The sequence below is a fragment of the Poeciliopsis prolifica genome, unplaced genomic scaffold (genome assembly GCF_027474105.1).
Source record: "Poeciliopsis prolifica strain line A6 unplaced genomic scaffold, Auburn_PproV2 SCAFFOLD001, whole genome shotgun sequence".
Classification (NCBI taxonomy): domain Eukaryota; kingdom Metazoa; phylum Chordata; class Actinopteri; order Cyprinodontiformes; family Poeciliidae; genus Poeciliopsis; species Poeciliopsis prolifica.
In genome coordinates this window covers 2,380,006-2,405,549 of record NW_026562376.1, presented here as the reverse complement: position 1 = coordinate 2,405,549, position 25,544 = coordinate 2,380,006, and the positions used below count along the sequence as shown (strand labels likewise).

The 25,544-nt window shown below is 37.3% G+C and overlaps 1 protein-coding gene across 1 annotated transcript; it reads right to left on the bottom strand.

Moving 5' to 3' along the window:
* On the bottom strand, positions 1-23,972 carry ranbp10 (RAN binding protein 10). The gene is made up of 15 exons (XM_055027899.1): positions 23,569-23,972; positions 17,548-17,659; positions 15,531-15,583; positions 10,420-10,587; positions 10,318-10,340; positions 9,305-9,489; positions 9,019-9,131; positions 8,845-8,953; positions 8,207-8,355; positions 7,904-8,111; positions 7,302-7,441; positions 6,595-6,743; positions 4,749-4,860; positions 3,627-3,784; positions 1-3,525 (listed from the first exon to the last, which is right to left on the bottom strand). Exons 1-14 carry the CDS (start codon positions 23,768-23,770, stop codon positions 3,654-3,656), a joined length of 1,854 nt encoding a protein of 617 aa, XP_054883874.1. The 5' UTR covers positions 23,771-23,972; the 3' UTR covers positions 1-3,525; positions 3,627-3,653.
* Positions 23,973-25,544: the final 1,572 nt, after the last annotated feature.

Here is a 25,544-nt window from a genome sequence, read left to right as displayed (position 1 = left end):
TGCATATGGATGTATTTTAATAAAAATAATTCTGTCAAAATTAAACAGAATACAATATTTATCTTTAAACATGTTTCCAATACATTTTTTTTACAATTATCATTTGTCCTTTTTTTTTATTGTTTTAAAGTTTTTAAAGTCATGCTAAGTAGATAACTCATTTCACAATGTTTTTTTCTTTTTTTTTTTCTTTTTTCTTTTTTACATTTTTTATATATTTAGGTAAAACTCAAAATTTTCCCCCCAAGAAATACAAACAAAATAAAATGAAGGTAGAAGTCATTTGTGCATCGCTCGTCTGCATGGTCAGATCAATTTGAGCTTGGAGGAGAGGACAGAGGTCAGAGGTCAAACTGAGGAAGGCGAAGTGAACCTCATGCTTTGCTTTTAAATAAAAACAGGAACAGATGAGAGGCTGAAATCACATTTGGGTTTCATTACCTACTTGAACATTTAAGGAAGCCGAACATAAAGGATTACTTTGGATCTTTGAAGTGACATTCTCTAATCTGGATTATTACTGCAGTAAATTCAGCTGGGAGGAACCAGATTAGAGCTGGGCAATAAAATTTCTTCATACCGGATATGATTTTCCAAACATTTCCAAACTTTTGATTGATTAAATGGATTTTTTTGCTCAACTCCAGAGGAAAGCTAACAATTTTTGGCTTCAGACTGATGTAACATTATCGGATTATCACCCACTGATATCCTTGTTTTTAAAGGCCAAAATTAGCATAAATATCAAAATAACTGCACAGTAAAGAGTTTAGTTTTAATCCAGAGAAAATTCCTGTTGATGCATATTTCACACACACCAAATATTGCATTTAAAAGACATATTTTGTACTTTTTATTGGAGAAATTTAGACTTTTTGCTGTTTGGTATTCCTTATGAAGCTACAATAGACATTGAGTTTGAAATAACTGAAAATAATTCCTAATTGTTTTTATGTTCAACTGATTTTCTACTTGCAGCAAAAATCTGTTGAAAATTAGCACAATAAGTTTTTCAAACATAGTTTTTCATAGTTTGTGGCACCTGTGACACAAAGTGTTGGGTTGTGAATTTTCTTTACTGTCCAAAGCAATAATTAAGATACCAAGAGGTCTGAGACGATGTAAGCCACAGGTGTCCAAAGTGTGGCCCGTGGGCCATTAGTGACACTTGAAATGATCTTCATTTGCCTCAACATTGTTATTTTATCAAATTCAGATTGCTTAAGTAAGGTACTGACTGCTAATAGCTACTCCACTGAATCCCACTTCAGGAGATCCAAAAAAGCTCAAACTGGAGGTGAATTTAAGCTCACAAACAAACGTAATCTGGATTATCTCTCTGCATGGTTGACTCTGAAACGGGAAGTGGAGGAAAATCTTGTTAGCGAACGCGCAGAGGAGGAAAACCTTCATCTTATTGCACAGAAATTGAGCTGAACTCTGGAACAAAAGGCTGGTGAAAGAAAGGCTGCGGTTTAATCATCACAAAGTGCACCTTAAAATTACAGGCTTCCCTGTTTGTCACATGATTTCACCTCTTTATTTGAAGCTCTGGCTGCGACTGCAGGAGCACACAGCGGGTCAGAGTGTGGAGGGGGGAAAGCGAAGCCTGCGGTAATGAAACTCGACTTTCCGTCGTACGCACACTGTGCTTGTTAGTCGGCCTTTGATACTGATTTTCTTTATGCTGATAATAGAGTAGGACTCGGCCCTGAGGGCAGGTGTTGCAGGTGCAGCGGGGATCGCGCCGCCACCTGCAACCACCTCTCTGATTGGCCGGCGCGGCGCTTGTTACAGTGAAATTAAGACTGCGACACCTCTCTGCTCCCGGTTAGCAACCGCCGCCGCAGAGGACCTTCAATTATGTTTTCTGATGTTCTTTTTCCTGTTTTTCTGGGAAAGTTTCCAGGAATGTTACATTAGCTTTAATCAGAAACAACAGCCGGGGTTTAATGCTTTCTCATTTCTAACTTGTGGGGGATAATTTCTCCCGCTAACGAGGCGAATGGGAAAGTTTGACAGACTTGGGTTTCCTCAGTACTTTTATTAAACATCAGAAGTTGAAAAATAACAGATTTATTTCTCAAAATAATAATACAATAAAGCAACTGCTGTGATTTTTTTGAAGAAGACTTGGAAATCTGCCAGGCTTTCTTTGAGTCTTTGAATGTTATCACTTTTAAAAAAGAAAAATCACATTTTTAAATATAAAAACACAATTTTTTTCCTTTGCTACGCTGTTTCATTTAACTAAATAATTTACATTTTGACTGTAAAAACGGTATGAGAACTCCAGGGAGAAAATTATTTTTAGTTCAAATGAGAAAAACTGAGTGGTTTCACTGCAATAACTGGATTACAAAGAAGCAAGGAGGAGGAAGCATCATGCTGCGGGGTCTGGAAATGTTTGAATTATAATTAAAAGAATATTTTTTTCTTATCAAAAAGAGGCTCTAAAAAATTATTATGGCAAAAAAAACGTGATTGTTTTAATTTGCTTACAATGTGTAATTTAGTTATTTATGAAGCATTTATTTCTTGTTTTTGATGATTTATTAAAATTATCCGAGATGATAATGCAACAAAGCAACTGCAGTGATTTTTAAAAACAAGATTTAAAACTTCAAACGTCCAAAAGAAGATTTAGAAAGCAGCCAGACTTCCACTGAATATTTGAATTTTATTGAAAAAAAAACTTTATGGAAAGAAAAAAACTTTCTTCCTCTGCTGGGCTGAGTTAGAATAGGTATTTTTCATAAATTAAACTAAACAATTTACATTTTACCACTTCTTAGTGTGATAAAATGAGACAAATGGAAGGAGAAGCATCATGCTGTGGGCCTGGAAATGTTTGGGTTATGATTAAAAGAAGAATTTTTATCAAAAAAGAGGCTAAAAAAATCACAATGGCAGAAAAAACAAACATATTTTTGAGATTTGAGTTGCTAAAAAAGAAGAACTTACTGATTTACTTGTTAATTAAAGCTTGTATGAGTAATTTTAACCCAATGTTAATTAACATTTTTTAAAGTCATGTTTCTAAACATTATCGCTGTTTGCTGTAAAATCCATGTGAAATAAATCACTAAAAGCTCATTTTTACGTTGCTCAGCATTTAAAGCTCGTCCAGTTTGGGTTGTATTATTTCTGGTTCTGGTTCTGGTTCAGAAAGATCCGGGAGAACAGAAACAACAAAACCGACCACAGAAATTGAAGTCCCACCATTACAGCAAAAGAAAATAACAATAATACCAAAATAAAAAGGGGGGAATATGACTAGTTTGTCCAGGGTGAGCACAACAAACTGACAAAAATACTAAAAAAAACAAATAAAAAGAAAAAAGGCTAAATAAACTGAATGGTAATAATAATAATATTTAAATAGTGTCACACATTTATTAAATCTGATAATACTAAATTAAATAGGAAGCCTCCTTCCCTTCTCTGATCCAATCAGACGCATGCTCGCCTCTTCGTCGCCATGGCAACGACCAGCTGGACATCCCAGTGCTGCTCAGCAGTTACCTGACGACAGACGGACGGATCCGCGTTCAGGTGAGGTGTGCAGCGGATCCAGGCCGGATTTTCATGGTTTTATGTTGTTTGTTTCTAAAGGTTCTGCTCACCTGACCGGGTCGGGGGGGGGGGCGGGGCTAGTGCAAAAAGTTGTCTATCCTGGCGAAGGAGCAGGAACCGGACCGGACCCGGGCCATGAGCTGGACGCACTCGGTGGCCTGGCCCAGCGCCAGCATCAGCGGCGGCTGCTTGGGGAGGTTCTGGGATTCTGGACGGGAAGTTTTGTTTATTTAAACGCTTTCTGAGCCGATACAGCCAGAAACTGAGAATAAGTTAATAAACAGCAGATTTTATTTATTAATATCTGTTTATTTGATACATTTATCACTTTTCCAATTCATTTAAAAAAATGTACAGTTAAGTTTATTTTGCATGCATCTTGATTTTGATTGTTTTTGTGTTTAAGTTTTAATTCTTCTTACAAATATTAAAATATTAGCGAGAACAATAAAAATAATAGACTGCAAACATAATAGAGTGAAAACTAAAATAAAAAATAGTGATAAAAATTAATTTGATATAATCTTAATTTTTGTGTTTATATCTAAATAACTCAAAATACAACAAAAGTAGTAATGAAAGTAATCATTATCATTGATAATATAATGAATAAAGGTGAATAACACAATTATTAATATTATAACAATATATATTATTGCTATAACATTAACAATAATAAATATTATGATGTTATTATTATATTAATAATATTTCATATTAAATTACTATATGACTAAATAAAATATTTGTTATTCTACTTAACATTATTCGGTAACAACAACAATAATAATAAAAATAGTATTATAACTACTACCAGTTATTGTTATTCATAATTAAAAAAAAAAATAAATAAATTAATAATATTTCAATAAAAAAAACTAAACAACTTAACTAGTAATTACAGTATTGGCTCATTTTATTTTCAGTTAATCTAATTTTCTTTTTTTTAAATAAACCAAATTTTCTTTTACACTTTTGTTCTAATTTTAACCAAGAAGATCCAATTAAAAGGATAAATGTTGTCTTTACACATTGTATTTAAAATGACTAGAAATTGTAAAATAAATCAAAGTAAATTTTGAATTAAAGAAAAAAAAAAGAAAAATAAACATTCAGCTGCATTATAACTGCTGATAAAAATCAAACTGCTGTGAATTTAAATGATTGTTTACCCAGAATGGCGCTGTTGAGAGCGGAGCACAGCGACTCTCTCTGCGTGGGGTCCAACTGCTGGCCCACCGGGCAGTTCCAGGGATCCGAGTACGCCAGCAGGCTGAATGCATCCTACACACACACACACACACACACACACACACACACACACACACACACACACACACACACACACACACACACACACACACACACACACAGAAAGAGAGGGCGATCGATCACAGCGGCTGAATTCGTCTGCTTTGGCATCAAGCAGACATGTTTACCTCCTGTCTCCTGATTGGCTCCTTCAATTAGACCAGCAGCCAATCGGCTCTCATTGTGAAAGATTTTAAAGTCAAATATTTTTTTTCTTTGAGTTGCATTTCCAAACTGCACTTCTCGGAGGAAAAAGTGATTTTTTTTATTTGTTTATCAGACGTTTTATTTAATTAAAAAGACTAAAGAGAAATGTCTTTAGATTAACTCTATTTATTATTAGAAGTAAATCTAATAATAAATTTACTTTGTTTTATTTATTGGTTGTGTTCTCTCCTTTCCTCTCCGTCATCTGAACTTTGCTTTCAGAGTATTAGATCATTTAATAAAAAACAAAAAACAAATAAAAAGAAAAAAAGGCTAAATAAAATGACTAATAATACTATTTAAATAGTGTCACACATGTATTAAATCTGATAATAATAAATAATAATTTATCTGCTAAATAATTTATTTCTGTTTAAGAAATAAAAAGAAAAAAAACTTTCCTACATCATTTACATCTTTTATACAACTTGTAGACAGAATTTGATTTGATTATTTTTTCACCATAAAAAAATATGGAAAATCAGTTTAAGTTTATGTTGCAGGAGGTAATATGAATTTTAAAATATAGTTGTTTTCATGTTTTTGGTGTTTTCATCGTTTTGTTTGAGGGTCAGCTGAGACCCCTAGTGGTGAAAATAAGTCATTACACCACGATCAGACACTGTTGGTTCACTTGGACTCCAGAACATTATTCTTTATTTATCTCATTTCATTAATCAACCTGTTCAAAAAACCTTGAAAATCACTTCTTTCAGTTCTCAAAAAACATGAAAGGAAACACTTTTTAACATCTTGTAAAACTAATGTTTTACTAAGACACAACAGTTTGATTTATTTGTATATTTAAGCATTTTTATTTACACGTGGTAACTGATTTAAATTGTTTTTGTTGGCCAAAATTAGTGTGAATTTAAATTGATTTAGATACAAATATATTTAAATACATTTACATTTATTTATCCATAGATGCATTAAAATGCAGACCTGTTGAATAAACCTATAATGTGATTTTGCATATATTCATGTTTTTGTTTTATTCTTGTGAAAGGAAAAGTTATAGGAAAGCTAAAAGGATGGGACAAGCTAAAATAGCGTTTGTTTTGAAGTTATTTGGGGTATTTAAAAATATATTGTGATAGTATTTTTTGACAGCATCACCAGCCTCTAAGAATATGTGTTCTATGTAACTACAGCAGTTTGTTTCATTTGTGTATTTAAGTATTTTTATTTACACTTGATAATTGATTTATATTTATTTACCCATTTTACTTTTTCTGTGACACACAAAACATATTCTGTTATTTTGTAAATATTACATGTACTTTTTCACCCTAGCGACTATTTGCGAAGTAAAAAAAAAAGGTCTAATTTGAAGTTACATATTGTCACTTTCCTAAAATATTGGCCTAAATCATTTTTGATGATTTAGGTAAAAAAAAAACAACAACAACAAAAAAACACTCAAAAAAAGCAGAAAATGTGGGAAATATTGTTTTTGTCAGTAAAAAAGGTCAATGTGAGTTTCTGCAGGTGGGTCACCTGTAACATCTTCTTGTGCGTGCTGTTGGTGCCGTAGTCGTGGCACAGTTGTTCGCTGAGCGCCTGCAGCTCCCGTCCAAACTGGATCATCCTCTCTGTGGCCGCCTGGTTCCCCCCACACAGCTGCTTGCTGCTCCTGCGGCCCTCGTCTGCAGGCGACACGCAATGCTTTCAGTAATCCATTAACTTATCAGTTACTCCCAGGGATAATTGATCAATCAGATTTAAAACAAAAAAATCAAAATAATTGGCACATTCTGTAGAGTTTTCATTAGTTTTTAGTATTTTTAATTGTTCCTTTTAATTTAAGCTTATTATTTCTACTATAAATCTTGATTTTGATTAACTGTTTTTGTTTTTCGTTTGTTATATTTGAATCAAAGCATAAGGTGACACGACATGGATCAAACCACAAAAGGCAAATTTGTTAGACTTTGTAAATATTACAGTGAAAACAAAACAAAACCAAAAAAACAATGACAACAAGTTTTTATCATTTTAACTTGGGTGTTTATGTTGGAATGATTCAACATATAACAGCAGCATTAAGGGTTTAACTACTGATGTTTTTGTTCATCTACTCCAGTCAATGATTAATCGATTACTAAATAAGTTGATAATTATTTAAACTGTTCCAGCCTTGAAGCACTACAAATGCCTGCTGCAGAAAACACCCAGGATGCCATGAGGAGGCCTGGTTTTTTGACCTGTGACCCCGTTGCAGATGCTGTTGTCGTCGGGCTGCAGGATCTCTTCGTGTCGGTACGTGCCGTTCATGATCCGCGCCGACGAGCCATCCACCACGCCGTTGGTGTAATGCTCCGCCTCGATCTCCATCTCGCTGTCGCTGGCACAAACGCAAACAAATCCGGGGTCAAAACGACGAGTTTGTTAAAGACGACAGGAATTAACTAGAAGATTGATTCCAGTAAACCATTAAAAGGCTGAGAAACAAATAACCCGATTAGATTCACAAAGCAATGTTTAATTTTTATTGAATATCTATTAAATTATATTTTTTAAGTGAAGTTTATTTGTGTAGAACACTTCAGCGATTCAAAGTGTTTTCCATGGAAGAAATATGAAACGACAAACAGCAAGAAACATACACTGCAAAAACACAAAATCTGACCAAGTAATTTTCCTCTAGTTTCCAGTGCAAATCTCTTGGTAAACTTGAAATAAGACAAAACTAACTTGGAAGTAACTTTACAACAAGAACCGTTATTGTTGTGAGTCAATAACTCCTTAATATTGATGAAAAAGTTCTAGTTCATTTTATGTCCAGGCGTTTTAAACGTCTTCCTACCTGGTTTCCTGGTTGCTGTTGGCGCTGTGCGGCTGGCTCTTGGTGGAGTCGGAGGAGTTGGACTCGGAGTAGTTTATGGAGGACGGGGAGGAGGAACTGGATGAGGAGGTGGAGGACGAGGCGCTCGGGTATTTGATGCTGCCGCCGCCGTGAACCTTCGCCTTGTTGGGCGGGGCGACGCCGTTACTGCAAGTGGGGCTTTCCGCTCCTGTTGGGATGCAGAAACACACACCTGGTTCTCTCAGCGCCCTGTGAGTGTGTGTGTGCGTGTGTGTGTGTGGGGGGGTGAGTGTATTTTCGTACCTCCACTGTGGACGTGCGTGCCGCTGGTGGCGTGCCGCGGGCTGAGGTTGGGGGAGCCGGGGTAACTGTCCTGGGATTTTGGGGAGCGAACCGTCAGGCAGCGAACCTCGCTGTCCGTCCCGTTCACCATTTCCACAAATTGCCGACACCTGCAGGGCAGCGGGAACTGGGGTTACTGGTTGTACTGGGATTTTATAAATTGATTTTATTGATTAATTGAATTTTTGGTCTATGAAGATTTAATTTATGAAAAATCTGTGTTTTTTTGTTTCACCAATGCATTCCTTGGATTTCTATAGTTCAGTGATGTCAGCACACTCAGGGCAGCCATCTTGTTTTGCTGCTTCTTTTATCTGGACTTTGAATTCAGGTCAATGCTATGATGGAATAATAGAAAACTCCTAATAATATTTTATTACGAGAATAGAGTAATCTTATAAGAGGAATACAGTCAAAATAATATGAGAATAAAGCTCTAATCTTATACAAGGGATAATTGGAATAAAGGGAACTTTTGGAAAAGATTTTCTGTCATTTGTAATTTTGTTTTTCAAAAGAAAGTAAATTAAAAAAAGCAATGAAAATGAGAAATCAGAGATTTTCTTTCCTGCCGCAGCTGCAGCTGGGAGCCGACTTACTTCAACATGAAGAGCAGGTTGGGGTTGCGTTCCAGCAGACCCGGGTAGAGCTGCTGGGTGGCGTCGATGGCTTCGCCGACCCGACCCGCCAGAACCAGCTTCTGTATTCCTGCAGAACAAACTGATGTTCACACAGGAACCGAGATGGAGGCTCACGCTGGACCATTCACTCACTCTGCCTGTTCTTTATAGACGTCTGGTCCTCCTGTATCGTGGTCTCTGTGGCTCTAGCAAACGCTGTTGCAGTTGCACAATACCCATGATGCACCAGGTAGCTGGACACCATGCTGAACACAGCAGAGGACAAAACACTTTGGTTCACAAAACAGAGCACCAATGTATGCTAACGCAAAAACGCTAAACAACCAAAGCTAGTCATCGTTGGCTACCAGGGACATCACATTGCAACTCGTCTAAAAAAAAAAAAACAGGTTAAACTAATTTCAGCTGATTTTCTTACTTCTGCAGGACGGCCTGCCACTCCCCCAGCCGCTCGCCGATCGGGAAGCTGGTGATCATCCCATGAATCTTCGCCCGCCACTCGCTCATGTAGTCCTCGATGTCAAAGACGAACGGCTGCTGGCCAAAGTTGGCGTCGACGATCTCTCCGGGCGTCTGGAGCCCCACGGTGGGATACAGGTTGGGCTGGAAGAGATTCAGACAACAATCAGACGTTATCAGATAAATAAAATATCAAACTGCCTCAGGATGCTGAGATTTTCCCTATTTTAACAGCTCTGTTGTTTCGGGAAACACAACAGCAAATCTTTTCTAGCAGCAAATATTCACTTAATCTCAAAGATGACTGACATAATCCCAAAACGCTGAATAAATCCTCGTTTCACTGCAACTTTTCTCCATCAACCACAATGCTACTGCAACACAGACAGCATCTGCGCTAGCAGGTAGCATATCGGAGGTTTCTGCACCTCTACCATCAGATTTAGCTTTGCTGCTGAGGAAAGAAAGATAATATGACAGAGAAAGATTTAAAGAGAGCAAAAGAAAGAAGAATTAATAAAAAAGAGAGAACCAAAGAGTGAAAGAGATAAACAGAGCAAAAGAAGAAAGAAAGTAACAAAAGAGAAAAGAAAGTAAGTGAAAGAAAGAAGAAAAAGTCAGAGAAAGAGCAGGAGAAAAGAGAACAAGAGTGAAAGAAATTCAAAAGAAAGACAGAAAGAAAAAAACAAAGCAAAAGAACAAGAGGAAAATGTGAATGAAAAACATGAAAGAGAAAAAAAGCCAAATAAAAGTAGAAGAAACAGAGCAAAACTGCAAATGAAAAAGAGGAGAAAAAAAGAGAGAGAGAGTGAAACAAAGAAACAACAAGGAGAGAAATCCAGATGTGGAAATCTTTTCCGTATTTCTCCAGATGTTAGGAATCTTGCATTCATGGATTATTCACATTAAACTCCTGCAACATCAAACCAGAGAAGAAGAGCCCGGCAGGAGCTGATTGGCTGTAATACTCACAGGAAGGTCTGTGAAGGCAACACCTGCGGGAACAAAGCAGAGGAATCGGTGAGAAACTCGGACACGGCACCGCGCCGCCGCGCCGCCGAGAGAGCCACAAACCGAGGCTGATGCCGTTCTTGGTGTAGAAGCAGGTGTTGTTGATGAGGTTGACGCAGCAGCCAATCACGTCGCCTGTGGTGAACGTCGGCCCATACGGCTGTCCCGTCCCAGAGGAGCAGAACGAGTGGCCGTCGTCGCCGTGGTAACCGTACGAGTGCTTGTCCCATCCTGAAGAAGAGGAGGAAGAGGAGGATCAGATTTTACACTTTGGAGCCCAACAGCAGGAGGAAGAGGAGGCAGAGGAGGAAGATGAGTGAGGAGGAAGATGAGTGAGGAGGAAGATGAGTGAGGAGGAAGATGAGAGAGGAGGAAGATGAGAGAGGAGGAAGATGAGTGAGGAGGAAGAGAGGAGGAAGATGAGAGAGGAGGAAGATGAGAGAGGAGGAAGATGAGTGAGGGAGATGAGTGAGATGAAGATGAGGAGGAAGATGAGAGAGAGGAAGATGAGTGAGGAAGATGAGAGGAAGATGAGGAGGAAGATGAGTGAGGAGGAAGATGAGTGAGGAGGAAGATGAGTGAGGAGGAAGATGAGTGAGGAGGAAGATGAGAGAGGAGGAAGATGAGTGAGGAGGAAGATGAGTGAGGAGGAAGATGAGTGAGGAGGAAGATGAGTGAGAGGAGGAAGATGAGTGAGGAGGAAGATGAGAGAGGAGGAAGATGAGTGAGGAGAAGTGAGTGAGAGGAGGATGTGAGGAGGAAGATGAGAGGAGGAAGATGAGAGAGGAGTGAGGAAGATGAGAGAGGAGGAAGATGAGTGAGGAGGAAGATGAGAGAGGAGGAAGATGAGTGAGGAGGAAGATGAGTGAGGAGGCAGTTACTCATCAACTCAGATTTTAATCAAATTGGTGCTGAAATTTCATACAAACTCTCTTCCAGCCTGCAGTTCACTGGATGGCCAGCAGGGGGCCGAAAAAAAACAGGTGAGTCGTTGCTGACAGGAATAACAAGAACCAGAACCAGAACCTGTTCTAAGAACCAGAACCAGACCAAAGAACCAGAACCAGAACCTGCTCTAAGAACCAGAACCAAAACCAGAACCTGCACTCAGAACCAGAACCAGAACCTGCTCTAAGAACCAGAACCAAAACCAGAACCTGCACTCAGAACCAGAACCAGAAGAAAGCTGGCAGGTCATCACTGGCTAGATGCTTTTTTCCCACTCCTGTTTTTGTAAATATTATCTGTCGTACAAATTAATAGAAATAAATGTGAAAATGTAATTCTTTTTGATCTCTTCCTTTGAATATTACCTTTTACCTATTTTTTTCTCTTGTTCTTTTCCACGCTTTCTCTGTTCTTTTGGCGCTCTCTTTTTTCTCTTTCTTGACTCAAAATTTTGATTTTTATATGTTGAATGGTAAATATTGTATAAAATATCCGTTCAAGGGTTGAATAAGGGAAAGTTTAGTGGAAGGATAGATGCTGTTTGGAAAGAGTGAGTGTTAACAGTTTTGTGTCTAAGATTAAAAAAGATTCAACTGAATTATGTCCTTTTCGTCAGGAAATAGAAACAACTTTTTATTTGTTTCTTGGATGTAAGCGACTTTCATCGTTGTTTATTTTGTTTGATGTTTTTCAAACTGTGGGCTGAAGTGGCTTTTATATTTGATGCAGGCTCGACAAAAAAAGAATCTGCAAAGTGGAAATTGTTAAATTTTTTGAAAGGAAAGCAAAATCTTTTCTTCAGATAAGCAGAAAAAATAAGATAAACAATGTTGCTGGCGGAGAAGTTGACACAGTATTTACCTTGATGATTAAAAATAGAGAAAAAGATGATTTTCTGTTTTTTTCAGTGATGAATAACCTGACAGCTTTTCTCTCTGCTGTGTTTTTATGTAGTTTTAAATTCTGTTTATGTTCAAGTTTAATAGGGTGTAAAACTTTGCTGTCTTAATTAATACTCGACATGATTAATCGGATTAACCGTGGTGAATCGATTATTGAAATAATCGTCAACTGATTTAGTAATTGATTAATTGTTAACTGAAGACTGAAATAAGTCACTGGCTAAAAACAAAGCCAAAATTCTGAAATGCAAAAAATATAAGTTTTGCATTTAAGGTAAAATAATAACCTTTTTCTGTCAATATGTTTGGCATTTTTATATTCACCTTGTTCAAATTAATCATAATAATCAGTTAATGAAATAATTATTATGCCTAGTAATAAAGCATGTTCAATGAAAACTAAAGTGTTATGTTTTGTTGTTCTCTTTCACTCTCTGTGCTTTAACTTGAAAATAAGACGCAATAAAATGTTTGTTTTTTGAGAAATCAACTTATTTCCATTTTTCAATGTATTCCTATTTCTGTATAAAAAAGGCTTAAGAAGTTTACTGAATAATCTACAGAGTTTTTATGTGATAAGTCAATTTGTCAAAATGCACAATTAATCGAAATGCATGTTTGAAATGTAAGTGTTAAAAGTCTTTCTTTCTTCCTCTCTTTGTTTTGAATCAAAAATCGGTTTTGAATTGAATTGTTGAGCCACAAATCAGTAAAATATTCCCACAATTATGAAAAAGGTTGCATTTTTAAAGTACCAAGAATAATTGATGGCTGAATGAATAAACACACACCTCCTGAAATTAAACTCGACTTAGTTAAACCAGAAAGTTATTTGGATCCAGATTAGGTTGATGAAACACTCAGACTGGTTCATTATTGTGGGGACAAGCGGGTCTGATTTCTGCGCAGCACAAGGAAACTATTCGGTCTGCCAACACATCAGGCTGCTCTCTCTGCGTAAAGTTTGGCTCCAAATCGAGTTTTGCAGGAATTCTCCTTCCTCCTGGGCGAACTCGAGCTCGAAGCCATCGGCGGAGCGGCTGGCGCTCCACCTCAGCTGCTGTGGGCGCGTTGTTGACAAAAAGCGAAGCAGGGTTACGGAAACTAGGTCACTGGACAGGACAGATTTTAGCTGCATACTTGAATATGTGCAAATATGAACCTGTGAAAATGCAGTGAAGGTTTAATCCGTTTGTGTTCACATCCCCGTTGTGCAGCGGTGTTTTCCTTTAAGCTTGGGTACATATTGTCCTTCGTCTCCCCATGTGTGTCCTTATGTGAATACACCACTGTCTGTCTCTGTGTGTGTGTGAGGTATTAGATTAATCTGCTGACAGGGATATTGCCTCTAAAGCCAGGCTCACTGCTCCAACATGCTAATGAAATGGGCAGGCCTCCACAGCAGGATCACACACAGAGGTCAGCGGTGGGAAACAAACAGCAGTCGTAAATCAAACCGATCAGATTTATTTGGTGGACATTTTTCCCCTCAGATGTTTAATAAAATCAACTGCGTGGAAGAAGAAACTCAGGAGATCTAGTTTTTTCTTCTAGAGTTTGGCACCTCTTGTTGAGTCAGTTTGATAAACGGAGCACATTTCTCATAATCATTATTTTGTAGTAAACTTAATTATGTTTAAATATACTTATTTGCTTAATTTTGTCCCTTTTGGGCCTAAATACATATTTCATCACTGTGAAATAATTTTATCTGTCAAACTCAAACATAAAAGTCGAGGGCTGGAGCCAAAACTGGATCCGCTGAACTCCAGTTAGTTTCAACTCTCTGAAAATCATGCTGAGATAAATTATTGGACTAATTAAATGCTCATTTATCTTATGGTACATTCAATTAATGAGTAATTAATTTGATCCCTTTTGACCTCCATAACTGCAACATCACCAGGAAATAATTTGATCTGTCAAATCCACCAATCACAGTCGAGGGGCGGGGCTAACATTGATCTGTTGAACTCCACTAATTCAATCCCAAATATTTGAAAATCATGTCTAAATAAATTATTTAAGCATTTATTTATTTCATGGTACATTTAATTAATTAATGATTTTATAACAACATATCAAGTGTTGTCCCTTTTGGCCTTCCATACCTGCAGCATCACCATGAAATTATTTTATCTCTCAAACTCATAAAGTCGACAGACGGGGCTTACACTGATCCTCGAGCTTTAAAAATCCTGCTTAAATAAATGATTTAAACATTTAATTAAACATTTATTTCATGGTGCATTTAAGTAACAATTTAATAATGTATTTATTTAAATTAGCCCCTTTCTGACTTCACTGACTTCTCCAAACTCATTTATTTGACTGGCCGGTTGCTCACATTTGGGCTTTAAACTCATTTCTACCAAAAGTAAAATTTTCCAAGCAGTTAGAGGAAACATTTGTGTATAATTAGACTGGTATGAAGTCACACTATGAACTGGAGTCCACATCATCCATGTGACCTCTGCGATGGTGACTTGCCCCGACATGTTCTCTCCTTCCCTGTTAAACCACTTTATCCACAGCTGACGTCTCGTTTTTAGAGTCATCCAGAATTTGATCTTCTAAGTGTTTTTTTTTTTTTTTTTATACATTTTACAGACTCTGCTACATCTCTAGAGAAAATTGTTTTACTTTAGCTCAAAACTTTCCCAGAGTTCGCCACAAGTCCAGGCTACAATGATCAATTGTAATCTGAGCTGATGAAGTCACAGCCCAATAAGTAATTAAAAGATTTCAGGGACAAACTCTGTTTGTAATTGTGGCGTAATGTGAGGGAGCAGAAAGGAACAAAAGCAGAGGATGTTTTTCTTGCCAAAGTGGCTGAAATCCTGGCTCAGACCCAGAAAGCCCATAATATGCTGAGACAATGAGATTATGAAATCATGAAGCAAGTTTATGGAACATAACCTTCGGGTTTATCTTTCATCAATACATTTGTTCTAACTAGGCCTGTTATGATAATAAATTACGTTGGGCGATAAATTGTCCCAGAAGTTATTGCGATAAACAATAATATTGTCTTTTTGAGATCATTTTCAAGTGATATAGTGGCATAATAATGCAAGAAGACATTCTCAAAGATCAAGACATTTTAAATATCCAAAACAAATAAACAAAACAACAGAAACAACAAATAAAACTAGTAATAAAGCCTATGGAAACAAAATTACCAGTATTGGTAGAAAAAGAGAAAGAAAATAACGATAAATCATGTAAATGGAAATTTTTGAGTTCGTTTTAATTTTCCATGAAATTAATTTATTTATTGTTTATTGTGACAGGACTAATGGTCATAATGCAGGAGTTACTCACCAGGCAGTCTGTTCATGTTGACTCCCTGTGCAGACAGGCCGATGCCCATGTACCTGAAAACAGGAAGAGGGATTTTACTAATTCATCAGTGGACAGACCCAGAGCAGCTTGTTCCTGCTGCATTCAGACTGGGAAACATTTCAGAGAAGATTCAGTAGGAACGTTGAACAGAGACGTCTTTGGACTGCTCAGATCTGCTGCCTCCATGGGAGACAATGAACATGAAAAGTGGCAGCACTCGCAGTAGAGACACCTCTAAGCGTGGGCTGTTGCTCAGTGAAACCAGTCACAGACTGCGTTGCGTCTGGCACGCTCTGAGGTCATCACTTCCTGAGATAAACATCTGCATGAAGAAGGTTTGTTCTGCAACTCAGTCAGTGAATCTGCAGAGCCAGAGGAGGGTGTAGGATGACTTCAGATAAACTTCAGATAAAAGTCAAAATCCATGTTTTGGTAAATTCTACAATCTGTAGACAGAATATTAGCTCTGTGATGACTTCTTATTTAACACAAGCAGCTATAGAAGCAGTTTTTTATTGCACAGCTAAAGCAATAACACCATGAAAATAAAATAAAAATATTTGGATGAGAAAATGTCTGAATATACAAACATAGGGAGTAAAAACAAAAAACATTAAAAAACAAATTTACCAATACATTCTGTTCCTATGTCTTCATCACTATTTGAACAGTTCGGAGAGATAAGGATTACTGTTACAAAAAGGCAAAAGTTTTTCCTTTTTGGAAAGAGCAACAGGCCTAAAACTCACAAATATTAAATATTTCATTATGTGTCTGCAGCGTAGACCGGTCTCCTGCCCAGCTGACCCAGATGTGCGTTACTCTCCGTTCAGAACTGGGTCAGCCTCCAAATTATGATGATTCTGGTTCTGTTGGGAAGAAGCTTTGGATTTTTAGTTAACATGGACTCTCCAGTGACAGATTTGTCCCGTCGGATTTGATGAGGAAGAGATTACGGCTAAATCTGCCAACTTTTGGGTTGTCCTATTTTTGCTTCAACTGTAGATGATGTAAAGGTTAAATTTTTGCTAAAGCAGAGACAATGAACCCACCAAACTGCAGGGACTGGCTTTTTCTGTTGTTGCTGCTGTTTTAATACTGGAAAGTTTTGGCTGGACCAAGATGTTTTTTTTTTAATTATGAGAATAAAGCCGTACAATTTTTTTATTGTATTACAACTTTTTTCTCATATTATTACAACTTTTTTATCGTATTATGCACTTATGCAACGTTTTTTTCTTGGTATAACCACTTTTTCTCTTATGACAACTTCTTTCTCGCATTGTTACATTTTTGTTTCTTGTAATATGAGTTTGTTCTCGTCATATTCTGCCTTTTTTTCATACCATTACGACTTTATTCTCGTATTATTTTTACTCTGGTTTTATGAGTTTATTCAAGTGTTGTCATTTAATTCTCATATTATTTTGACTTACTATTTCATGACTTTATTCTCATAATATTATGACTCATTTTTCTTGCAATATTATTACTTTTTCTCATAATTTTATAACCTTATTCTCTTAATTTAATTATTTTCTTAGTGTGGCCCTTTTATTATTTCATAAAAAGTTATTGGAGGAGATATTTGTGAACAAATGTCTCTCCAGTGACAGATTTGTCCCGTCGGATTTGATCACTCTATAAAAAGCAGAGTTGAAGTGTAAAAACTAAAGATGCACAAATGTAAAAATTCAGGCCGATATAAATGTCCAGTCTTGATTTAGCTTTTATGGCAGTTTACTGATATTTACTGACGCTGATATTTAATCACGTTTTGATCATCATAAATAAAGCACCAAAAAGCTGTGATTGCTTCTCTGACATGACCAAGCTCCTCCCTTCTCCTGCCTTTTATTAAAACCAGCTGTAGCATTGATTAATATACTCATCAATATAAGACGACCACCATCTTTATTTGGTCTGTAAAAAATTCCTCCACAACAGGAACCATCCAGTGGTAACTCAGAACAGAAGTTTGTTCATTTCTCCTCACCCGTCTCGACCTTTACTGACAATCTTCACTTCGAAGTAGTAAATCCCGCAGGCGGCAGGGATCGGGTGAGTGGCTCGCACTGACGCTGCATCCTTATGGTTCTTTCCATGGCCTGCAAAACAAAAAACAATTATTATTATATGCAGAAACACTTTTTTGAAGGCATAAAAATATGATTATTCACAGTAAAATCAATAAGCAGGGGAAGATAAGTCTCATTCTGTTAATATAAAAATGTTCTACATTAGCTTTAATCATAAATCTAGTCAGGCATGAGGTTTTTTTTAACGTTTTTTAGGACTTCCACAACAATTAATCAAGACACACAAATCATTATGATAAAGTCTGGCTCAACTGAAGGAAGACATAAATAAACGAGGAATTACTGCAAGTTTTGTGGCAATGGGTTGAGAGCAAATAATTTACAGTGTAAAAATATTTTAAATAATGTAAAAAAGCATCAATGTGTCAATAATTTAATATGCAAATAATCAAAAATCTTTAAACTGTAAATGTGTTAAATCTTTTCAAACCAGACGGCCTGTTCCATGACCTCTTAAACTAAAGTGTGTTATTAGAACATGCCTGTGCATGTGAGCAGTATGCCCAGGCATGTTCGCGCTGTGTGTCAACTGATGATTGTCCAATCCTATATTTGCACCAATATCCATTTGGTCTATTTATAGGAAGGCAACACATTTTGTCACAGCAGCTCGGATGAAACAAAATGCCAAAGTTTGTTTTTTAAAATTCAGATGCTGGAAAACGTGATGAGGAATCAAACTGTGACATAACGAGCTCCCTTGCTGCTACCGGAGTCCATTATGGTGGAGAAATAACCACAACAAACACTAGGTGCATCAGAGACATCCGCTCTTTCACCAAAGGTCAGAGTTCAAGAGGTTAAACTCTGAAACATCATGCTTACTAGAATATCTGTTTTCATGCCTGAGGTTCTATCTTTGGCGACCGGCTGGGTGAAAGAGCAAAATCTATCAGCTCAATAAGGAAAAGTACAACATGATGGAGTGTTGCCCTCAGCCTGAGCAGCAGAGCAGCGAACAGCCTCCCCATGAAGGCGGTAGACGAGTCACAAGGTTGCGTTTAAAGTTTTAAACTGGTACTATTTGTTTTAGCTGACTTCATGAACAACACCAAAATATATCCCAGTTAGATAGAAAGAAAGTATGATTTTAGGTCCAACCAGGTGATTCCCATAGAGGAAGGGTGTCCAAATGTTTTGTCATGGAGGCCATAATGCAGTGGTGTGAGCTGTTAACTAAAAAGCTTGTTGCACTAAGCCTAAAAAACTAATCAAACATTAGATCTGATACCGTTAAACTGCAATACCAACATGGTGCTTAGCAGAAGCTAATGCTGACATGCTAAATTCAACCATGTTCTTACCCTCCATGCGTCAATGACATAGCACGTTACAACACAGTATATCGCCCTCAACAGGGTAAATTTGTCATTTCTCACCAAGAAGACAATTATTGGTCAGATATTAATGTGCAGAAATAATTCTACTAATGCAACTAATTGGAAAATAGAAAAACAGTCATTTTACTTGTTTATTTTATCTCTTAAAGTGAGAATAACATTCTAACAACTTTTCCCAGGTTCCCAGCTTGTTGATAAGGGTGAACTGTTTTCCTTTTTGGGATATTGTGTGAATCAGCCAGCGGATCTAGACTTCAAGTAATGGATGGATGTGAGGAGTTAAATAGTTGCAGTCCAGAAAGAAAAACTGGGTTAGCAGAGGCTAAATTTCACTCATGTGTTCTTGCTTGAACCATCATCATGTGAACCAAACCATAGATCATCAGCGTCATTACCAGGGATGTTCAGATGTTCCAGGATAACTTCCCACTATGTTCATCTCATCTTTATCTTGTTTAATGGGTCTTGAGCTCTGGGGACCCACTAAGTTACTAGGCCAAGTAAAAAAGAAGCTGCATTAGGGTGATGATGCTCAATGCTGTAAATACGCAGCAGCAGATTGCAACACAACTGCTGCCACAAGCTTTTTCCAACCCCTACTGACTGCTGCAACCTGCAGCAATCTGCCAACTCTCATTTCATCCCTGATACAAAAGGTCAACAGAATGAAACATAAGAAGGGAAGATTTTATGAGGCGTTTGTCGTTCTTGGCTGTGTAATTTTTGCATGCATCATGAAATCAGAATAATATCTCAACCTAAAGAGATGAACCACAATGCCTGTGAAATTATTTATTTATCCATTTGAAGGAGCATTTTCTGTCTTAAGTTATCAATCAGCTTTGTAAAGTTCCAGTGCCGAGTTCCGGACTCTGACTGGGTCGTTCTAACACCTTTATTGGTCGATTGGATGCCATGTTTGCGTCAACGTATCTGTAAGTTTCATAAAGTCAAAATTGAGACATGTTCAGATTGTTTTATTGGACCTTGAATAAAATTCAAGACAAAAAAACAGTGTAATGATTGAGTAGTATTACAAACAAGCTTTGTGTTTCTCACACTGCATTTGGCCTCAACATCCATAGTGCCAAGTTTAAAGGGTTTTCTTTTTTACCCAGAATGCACTGCGCATCTAGTGGATTGGCAAGAGAAGTGAGCCAGTAGCAAGAGATTTGCATTTACTCATGGCACATGCAAGAAAGCTAGAAACAGTGAATTAGCAGCTAATTAGCATTAGCCTCAACCGCTAGTTGAGGGTAGCACTCAGGGGGACACAAAAGTTGTGGGACAGAAAAAAAAAATACATATACAAGAATACGACATCAAGTAGTCCTGTCGTGACACAATGGCCTGAAATTTGGGTTTAAGCATTCAGAGACACACAAAGACAGTTATAAAGTCGGCCTTCTATCACCTGAATAAGATTTCCAGGATTAAAAGACTGTTGCACTGATTACTGCAACAGTGTCTTGACAGGTCTGCCTAAAACGTCAGACTGCTGCAGCTGATCCAGAACGCTGCTGTTTAACCACTGAGTAGCTAAATACAAACACAGTAAAGGTCTGTTTTTTGTTATATTTACTGGTTTTTAAGACATTAATCCTTCTTGACTTTCCACTGAACATAAATGCTTGTGCACAGTGAGTGTAGGTAGAGAGTTTGTGTGGCCTTGAAGGGAGAAAATTGGCACACCGGTCAAAATAGCATCCAAACCACCAGGGTGAGGTAACAGAGCAGGAGCTGGAGGAACCAGGCGGAGAAAAAATATCCTGCACAGTCCAGAAAAAGACTCATTTATGTGTCATCCATTAACAAATGTGCAGTGTCACCTAATCTCTTCACTCCTCGCAGACAAAAAGACTCAATGGCCTACATGCGCCCAACATGAAGAGGCATGATTTATCATTAACCACAGATTCCTTTGACATGTGCACATACTTCAGGACACATTATATCCTACAAAAATACAAGGTGATGCATCACAATCTATTCAGTTAATCAGCAGTGGGCCTATTAATTATTCATTAATTGATCAGAGGGCTCTGTCCGGCCATCTGCCGGGGAAATTCTTCATTTCAACAGCTGATATTTCTCAGAAAAGCTTTTGGAAGCAGGTTAGATATATATTCTCTCGGCCTCTTTAAAGAGCAACCAGGATCAACAGAACTGCCTAAAGCTGTACATAATGATTACTTTTTACTAATACAAAAAAAATTATAAGATATATTATTTGTTCTCACTAAGCTACAAAATCCTATAGTCAGTCTATACTTTACAATGAGAAGGACTAACATTATTATTTTTCTCAGATACACCCACAGACAAAACAAACTGATGCCTCAAAAGGAATGGCCTGATTTGGGTAATGAAATATATTAATGATTGAATTTAACCAAACTACAGTTAGTTTATGTAGAAAGTCTGCTTTGTTTGTGAATGTGTGACCGAACCAAAACAGCAAACTTGGTGCGGTTCAAATACATATCTGAACGCCAAGCTGACAAGTTGTCGCTCCAAAAACAGGAAGTGGACTACAGCACAGGGCATTCTGGGTAAATACAACAAAGCAAACACACTAGCCAAGCCACCTTGGAGAAATGGCTTGTGGTCTTTTACCAAAGACAAAAGAGAAAAACTACACCGCTAAAATCTCACGTTTGCATTTGCAGAAGAAGGAAGTTGTGCTCAGTGTTGTTGTCTCTTTTCCTTCAGTGGTTCTTGGTGCAGCGCCCCCACAGGCAAGGAGAGGTTTTAAAAGGGTTTAGTTTGTTTGACACAATGCAGTATGAAAGAAAACTACAGCAGCTTAAAATGTAACAAAAGTTGCAATTTGTCTCTGTGATTTAAATACCTTCCCAAGCTGTTAACACAGATGTTATCAGCCATGATTTAACTGTGATAAATCACATTAATGGGTGATAGTTCATTGCCAACATCAAAGAAAAAAAAATTTTCAACCTTGAAAAGAAAAAGTTAAAAATAATTTTTTTATTTCATCAAATTTCAGCCCTGTTGGGCCCTCAGACCACAGAGGGTTGTGGAATTATATATTATATTATATAATTATAAAATATTCCTGATCGAATATTGAGAACCTTTTCAAGACATTTCCAATTCCCACTAGCTGCATTTCCACTAACTGTAAAATTGCACAAACCGGAATAAAAAAAATACATTTGCTTAATGGAACCATGCCAATTTTGAAAAGACACAAGTTTTGACACATTCTGGTAGGATGAGGTGTTTTTCGGTTGTATCAAAATAGACGCATTTCACAAAACTGTAATGGAAACACTGTCTCATCACAAGAATCGTGATCAATTGTGTTACTACTGGTGGAAAAGATGAAAAAGACGACATGAAGTGGTAGGAAGATGATGGTGCGTATGTTTTTAAATGAGTTATCACATGAACAAACATATTCACATGTTAATTGTGATTCTCATTTAACAGAAACACCGGAATTGCAAAATTGTGTTTTTTTCAACATTAGTAGAATATCAACAAAGTTTTGCACACGGCAAACAAACCCAGAAGTTTGAACATGAAAAATCTGAAACTATATATAATTGTTCTCCCCCTAGACTTAATGGCTTCAATTTAGCTCCATCCATGCAAAAAGCTGGATGGAGAACTTTTTCAAAGTACTGTAAGCATGTTGACAAAAAGTACAGCCCTTTCCATTGAAAGGGGACAGAATACAGACGTCATCTTGTTTTAATTTAGGATGCAGATGACAGCTTGTGGAGACCTGTGACGGGTTTTCTGGACCGTTTAGTCTGTGTTATTGTTAAAAATGCCAGACTGCCGTCTCCACACATGATCGGTACACTTGGCCTGGGGTGCTGCGCAGAGGCCTCCTCTCTGCCACAGTTGGGGGCTGTTTTCATGGAGCAGCAAAGCTTTATTCCAGGCCAAGACTTCTGGAAAACACTTCCAGAACGAAATCACGCGAGAAAACGCAACAATGCCATTATCTTTAATGTTTATTTAACGGCTTTGTTTGTTTAAAACCCAAGCAGCTCTGAGCCGCATTGTTAGAGCCTGACAACAAGTTTGGCTTGTTTCCATCCTGTAGCTGCTCTGTTTTCAGAGGAATAACACCCAGAAAGAACAGGCAGGGGCTGTTAGCCACAGGGCTGCTACACCACTGCACTAACAGGCTGCTTTGTGCTAGCATTTGTTATGCTTCTGTAAGAGTGACTCCTCACAGTGAGATGGCCAGCCAGTTTCCAGCAGTGGGAACGGTAAATAAACAAAGAATGACGTGGTACTGAGGGTTAATTTCATCTGGTTGCTCATAAAACCAACTGTCAGGGTTAGCGAGTTCGCTGTCACCCGTTTGGGAATTCCTGTGCTCGTTTGAGTAACAAAGCAAGGACAGAAGAGGCAGCTCAGGCTAGATTTACCAGGACTACACACACATATATAGTCACCATAATCGCATACAGTGTGTGTGTGTGTGTGTGTGCATATGTGTTTCTGAGCCCCCTCCGCAACAACACAGTGACCGATTACAGCTGAGACCTCTCTCTGCTGTAACTGTCAGACCCATCCGGGATGAGGCAGCCCTCTAACCTTTGTAGTGGACCCGCAGGTTGTTCTGTGACAGCCCGATGTAGCTGTATTTATCCTTGGGGCTCCAGGATCGGGGTAAAGGGGTCTCTTCCTCGTTCACAGCCGGGTAGAGCCGCTTCAGCCGCTCGTTCAGCTCCTGTTCCTGCTGGTAGCTAAAAGCTGGTTCTCCCAACGGCAGGCTCCCCGCGCCGAGTTCGGCCATGTTTTTTTCTTCTTGGCCTCCGGTTGGCGTCCTATTCTCGGTCTGTTTCCAGCCAGAGACCCGTGTCAGTCCTCTTGAGCTGTGGGCTGATAGTGAGAGGGACTGTTGGGAGAAAATAGCAGCGGTGCGACATCCCCGGATAAGCAGAATGTACTGAATGTGCTGAAGCTACGCACTATGGGTAATGTAGTTCAGGTCGAGGTTAATTTTATTGTTGCGACGTCTAGAAAGAACTACAAAGTTCCACTAGTGTGTCTGTGATTCAGGACCTTCTACTAAGCATGCTAGGAAATGTAGTTTGAATTTATTATTATTATTATTATTATTATTATTATTATTATTATTATTATTATTATTATTATTATTATTATTATTATTATTTTAAAAACTGCAGTTCTAAGTAGACAATGATAACCACAACAGTATAATAATAATAATAATTTTATTTATGTAGCTACTAATAATAATAATAAGGAGAAGAAGGAGAAGAAGTAGGCAAAAATTGCGTTCACGTAAGAGTACCAGTACTTCAACACATTTTTACTCAAGAAAAAGTAAGTCATATCCATTCAAGAAATTACTCAAGCAAGAGTAAAAAATATTTGCTAAAACTACTCCGAACATTAATTTAAAAAAATAACGTCATCAGAGAGACAAAACGCACAAAGTTTTGAGAATGTCAAAAAGGTACAGAAAACACAGTACGTTTTTTTATAATTATGCAATTAAAATGTGTTTATTATTATTTTTTAATTAGTCCTTAAAATATAAAACATTACACATATCTCCGCAGACTCAGTAGATAAAAACTGGAAAATGTAAAGCTTGCATTCAAACATGTAGTCTCACTTTTAACATAAATTGTAGGTTTGTGTCTATATCTGGTAGATTTTTGGTTAAAATATATTTGTTCATCATTCAGTGAAGTTACTGACAGTGGGTAGAGCCCAGTAATTTTGCTCAAGTAAGAGTAATATAGCAATACTGTACTAGTCAAGAACAAGCAAAAAGTATAGTGTAGTAAACTACAATTAAATGTAATTTTTTTCCAGAAAGTTATTTAAGTATATGAAACTGAGTAAAAGAAAACATTTAAAAATAACTACTAGGAATAAATTCATAATTTATAAATAAATAACTAGACACAACAGCAATGACTATAATAATTGTAATAATAATTATTACAATGAGTATGGTTAAAATTATGTATTCTTTGACAAATACAATAAAAAATAAAACAAGTAAAGATTTATTAGCATACTAAACCCTTGTGTTTGCAGTAAATACCTGGTATTCAGATGATTTTGCTCAGAATTTTAGAGGTTAGGAAACAATACGTTTTTACTGCGCAATTTAAATCAACAAAATGTTCAGGCATGACACGGACAGCTATGCGGGAGGTCTTTTACCGTCACCATGGAAACCGTTCTACAACGTTCAGTCTTTGGGCACAACCTGCCGAACAAAGCAGACACAAAACATATAAAGCTAACAAACTTTTCAAGATATGTAAAATGCACTTAAATTGTAAAACTGTTAATCTTCCTCTTTTACCAAAGTCGGAAAAACAACCTTATTATGAAACAACAACCTTTTGTTTTCTTCTTTTCATCTACAAGGAAACAACATTTAATTTTTCCAACACAAAACCATACTTTACAAAAAAGCTCTGTCCAGGAGATTGGAGCAGATTTTTCTTTAAAAAGACAAATAAAGAAAAGAAGTTGGTTGTTAAAGAACTTATACATTCAGGAGCTGAAACCAGAGGTGAGGA

What these genes read in the sequence shown, in the direction of transcription:
- ranbp10 (XM_055027899.1), bottom strand. Translation starts at nt 23,770, where the DNA reads ATGGCCGAACTCGGCGCGGGGAGCCTGCCGTTGGGAGAACCAGCTTTT. An exon ending in GTCTATAAAGAACAGGCAGA is followed by an intron (nt 8,954 to 9,018) that starts GTGAGTGAATGG and finishes TTTGTTCTGCAG; the next exon opens with GAATACAGAAGCTGGTTCTG. An exon ending in AACCTGCTCTTCATGTTGAA is followed by an intron (nt 8,356 to 8,844) that starts GTAAGTCGGCTC and finishes GCTGCCCTGCAG; the next exon opens with GTGTCGGCAATTTGTGGAAA.